We start from the raw sequence: 3836 nt of genomic DNA on the forward strand, positions 1-3836 counted from the left end.
CGTGTCTGCGGAGAGGAAACAGGGTGTTCCTGGGGTGTGTGGCAGATCACGTCCTGACACAGCTGGTGAGGGAGCCAGCTAGGGAAGGCTCCTGCTCAACCTGTTGTTTGTGCACAAAGAAGGGCTGGTGGGGGATGGGACGGTTGGAGGCCGACTTGGGTGTAGCGATCATGGTGAAGTAGCCACAATTCCTATGAGACTGTTCTCAGGCATCTCCATGGATTCTGACACATCAACAGCCCTTGCTGATGCACCATGGCATGGTGACAGCACTCCCTAAGGGCTTCTTTTTGGGGGGGAGGGAGTAGTTTAGCCACCATGGCTCCTGGACCTGACCAGGTCTCGTCAGCCACAGTGGTGCAATTTGCAGCTCCTTTGGCTTCCCCCCTGAGGTTCCCCCAGTTCAGGGGAAACCAGGATGATGCCTAAGCACAAGAATGAGAGCAACTCTCAAAAGGCTTTGCAAAATTCAAAGAGCAACAATAAATACTCCTATTAACGGGAATAAAAATTATTAATTGTATTAACTAATAATTAACTAATTTTGATCTCTTACTCCTCTCCTGACTCTGATCCTGCTTCTTCTTCTTGAGACTAAACAGATTAGACTGCTAGTGAGACACTTAAGGATGGAAAATTAGCTGCAAAATTGTCCTTGTCCCTGGGAGCTTCCTAAGGCCAGGCTCACAGCTACCATTACCATGAGCTGAAAAGCAACTCCCGAGCTTGGGATTTGCATTCTCAGGAGATGCACACAGTGATGCTGTTACCTGAGGGAGTGGAAATTAAAGCTCAATTAAAGAGGACAATTTTTATCTATCTGAAGAAACACCCTTTTTTAGCACTGTTTTTCAGGGAGACAGAGGCTCTTAGTCAACAAGGGCCAGAGGTTTCCTCTCCGGCTCATGCAAGAACATTTCCATGCAGTTGTCTGAAAAACGCAGGGTTACAGAGCGTACCTGCTATGGGGCAGGGTGGCTCACACACGCTTCTGATGGTTTAAAAAGAAATTACTACTTTAAAATGATGCCTCAGGTTTGATGCAAGCATCAAGAACAGAGAGTGAGAGACGGAGATTCACACCTTCTTTTACTGACTTGTACAGTGTTATTTACAAATTCTCAATCCACTAGGACGATCCCACGCTTCCAGGATGCCAGCTGATGTTTGCAGGGCTGCCAGATAGCGGGGGAAAAAAAGGAAGTATACACTCCTGCGTGTCATGATGCTGTCTTTTACAGAGTCACGGCTTTAGAAATGAGGTGACAACACACTGGCTTCAGTTTTGGCTACTCTATTTCACAGCAACAATAAAAGGAAGGAGAAGAATCCCAGAGAGAGGCAGAAAAAACAACCAGAGACAAAGAAATGTCTGGAAAAAGACAGGTTGAACAAATGGGGATTCCTTTGTCTATACTGGAGAAAAATAACACAGGAAGTGATAAAAAAACCCCATATAAAATGATGAACGGCAAATGGAAAAGTAAAGCAGAGACCTCTGTAAATACATTTGTATAGAGATTATACTGCTGAGTGTGGATTACAGGTATGCCTCTGTCTCAGTTTATAGAAGAGAGAAATGGCTGCGGTCAAAAGTGAAGCAGATGCTGGCCTCCAGCAGACTGCAGCAGTCCATGCCTCCGGTGCCAGAGATGTCAGGAGAAACACCAGCATGTCAGCCAAGGCAGTGGTCATCCAAAGTCCATTCGCTGAACCCTTTTTGACAACTCTGGGGTTCTTCACTTTTCCTCCAACACTTTTGGCACTGCCCAATGTCAGTGACATCCTTGATGAAATGGGCCAACCTGCAGCAACAGCTCCGCGTGTTCTGCATTAGTGTTAACGATTAGTCTCAAATATTATTTCTGTAACTTCTCCCAAATTCTGTCAAGCACCCTCGGGTTTCTGTGCTCAAAGTTTGAGGCAAGCACAGGTTTGCACAGACCGTTTCAATATCCAGCTTTCAAAGCTGCAGTTCCACAACAAGATGATCTCCACCCAGCCAATATGTCAACAAGAGGCCCCTCTGCTTTGTCACTTACAGCCAAAGCCACCTCCAGAATCAACCAAACCAAAGTCACAAACCCAAACGTGCATTTGTACATGACAGCAAAAGCATGCCGAGTCTCACAGGCATAAGCAGGACCAGCCAGTGAGCACCCACGCTCTGCTCTGTCTTCCCAGCTTCTGCAAAACCAAGCAATTGCAGGGTGCCAGGCAAATTCAGAAAACAAGGCAATGAATCAAACTAGAGGGAAGAGTAAGGAAGTGTGGCTGAGGGTCCAACTCATTAAAATATGCATTAAGCTAAGTTAGCTTTGTAACTAAGGTGAGGGAAACCAAACTGCATTTTCCTTCCTCATATTAGAGCCTACCCATGGTGCCGAACATACTGCTGGCTTCCTTCTGCCTCAGGCCCTGAAGTCCAGCGATGGCCACTCTTCTGCCAGCCACTCTTGACACAAACACCCATAGTTCTTTTTACTTCCCAACCTTGGTTCATGTATCATAGAATCACAGAATGGTTTGGGTTGGAAGGGACCTTAAAGACCATCTAGTTCCAACCCCCCTGGAATGGGGCAGGGACACAGGTTTTTTTCCCACATGGCATGGTACTAAGCATTGGAAACAAACTTTCTCCCAAGGAGAGGTCTTTTAATCTTAGGAGACGACTTGGCCGGTAGCTTCAAGTGACTGACGACTCCGGCAGCACGAGTTTCTTCAGCCTTCAAGCCGAGACACCCAAAAGGGAGTTGCTTTTCTGTTGGCGGAGAACGGTGCCTTCCCAGCGGGGCCCACCTGGAGGGCTAATCGCTTTTGGAAGTGCACACCTCCTTCACCCAAGGTGATTATTCTGAAGGGAAATTGCTGTTAAGAACTCATTAATGAAACAGGAAGCCATTATTTCTTACGGAGTGTACCGTGTCCTTTAGGAACAGCACGGGGCTGGGAAACAAGACTCGGGCTGGCTCCTTCCTCTCAGATAAGAGAGTGAAAACTCTAGCGAGCAACACAGCCTTTGTCTCGCTCTGCTGAGCACCCGTATCGCTGGTGCGACAGACAGCACGAACTGCTGAATTCCTTAAGTGACCCCGGACGGGAATGACTCGTGGATCAACAGCAGTCCTACCCCTGAGCCTCCTGGCAGCCAGGTGTCCAGCAGGGCTGTTGAAAGCACGTCGTCCTGTCGTGTGGGGTGCAGCAAGGTGGTGGAGGTGCACTGACCTCCCTGCCGCCTCAGAAGCGTGATTACTGTCACCAGACTAGATGCAATATATAGCCTTCGTCTTGGCTTTTGATGCACAAAGCACCCTCAAGACATCCTTAGATAAGACATTCTTCCTAGCTCATGCCAGTTAACAAGCAATAAACATAAACCAATCCAGGATTTAACTGGGAATACTGACTCAGTGTTTAGCAAGAGGACTACTGGAATGACCCAGCTAAGGCCTCTGCTTCCAGACACGTGCCCAAAACAGCGGACGCCGAGGGAACACTGAGGACTTGAGAGCCTGCTGCAAGCTGACTTCACGTACCCACGGACTCCTGCTCCAAAGCACACGCAGTGCCTGGGGGGGCTGGCAGGGGAGTAGCGATGAGACCACCAAGTGAAAGAGCTCTGACCCACCTACGGGCTGGGGAAACCCAGGGATTTTGTTCATTTCTTAATTTTCCTTTATTCTGCTTTGACGCCGAAGCCACGTGAGCATCCAGTCTCGAGCAGGCTCGCTTGGGAAGCGCTGCTGCCTTAAAAACAGCGGAAGGATACTAAAGGACTTTTGAAGCTTTTCCTATTTCTTTTCTTTCCCACTAAGAACTGTTTTTCCAGATCAGGC

General features: G+C 48.1%; 1 protein-coding gene across 1 annotated transcript in view; it reads right to left on the reverse strand.

The window, feature by feature from the left end:
- LOC104507341 (sex comb on midleg-like protein 2) overlaps positions 1–2379 on the reverse strand; it is a 9567-nt gene extending 7188 nt beyond the window's left edge. Inside the window, exon 1 of the mRNA XM_010148589.1 lies at positions 2376–2379. Coding sequence (XP_010146891.1) covers positions 2376–2379 — 4 coding nt within the window. The remainder of the gene's footprint in view (positions 1–2375) is intronic.
- Positions 2380–3836: the final 1457 nt, after the last annotated feature.

This window comes from Eurypyga helias, unplaced genomic scaffold (assembly GCF_000690775.1).
Source record: "Eurypyga helias isolate BGI_N326 unplaced genomic scaffold, ASM69077v1 scaffold15810, whole genome shotgun sequence".
NCBI classification, from domain to species: domain Eukaryota; kingdom Metazoa; phylum Chordata; class Aves; order Eurypygiformes; family Eurypygidae; genus Eurypyga; species Eurypyga helias.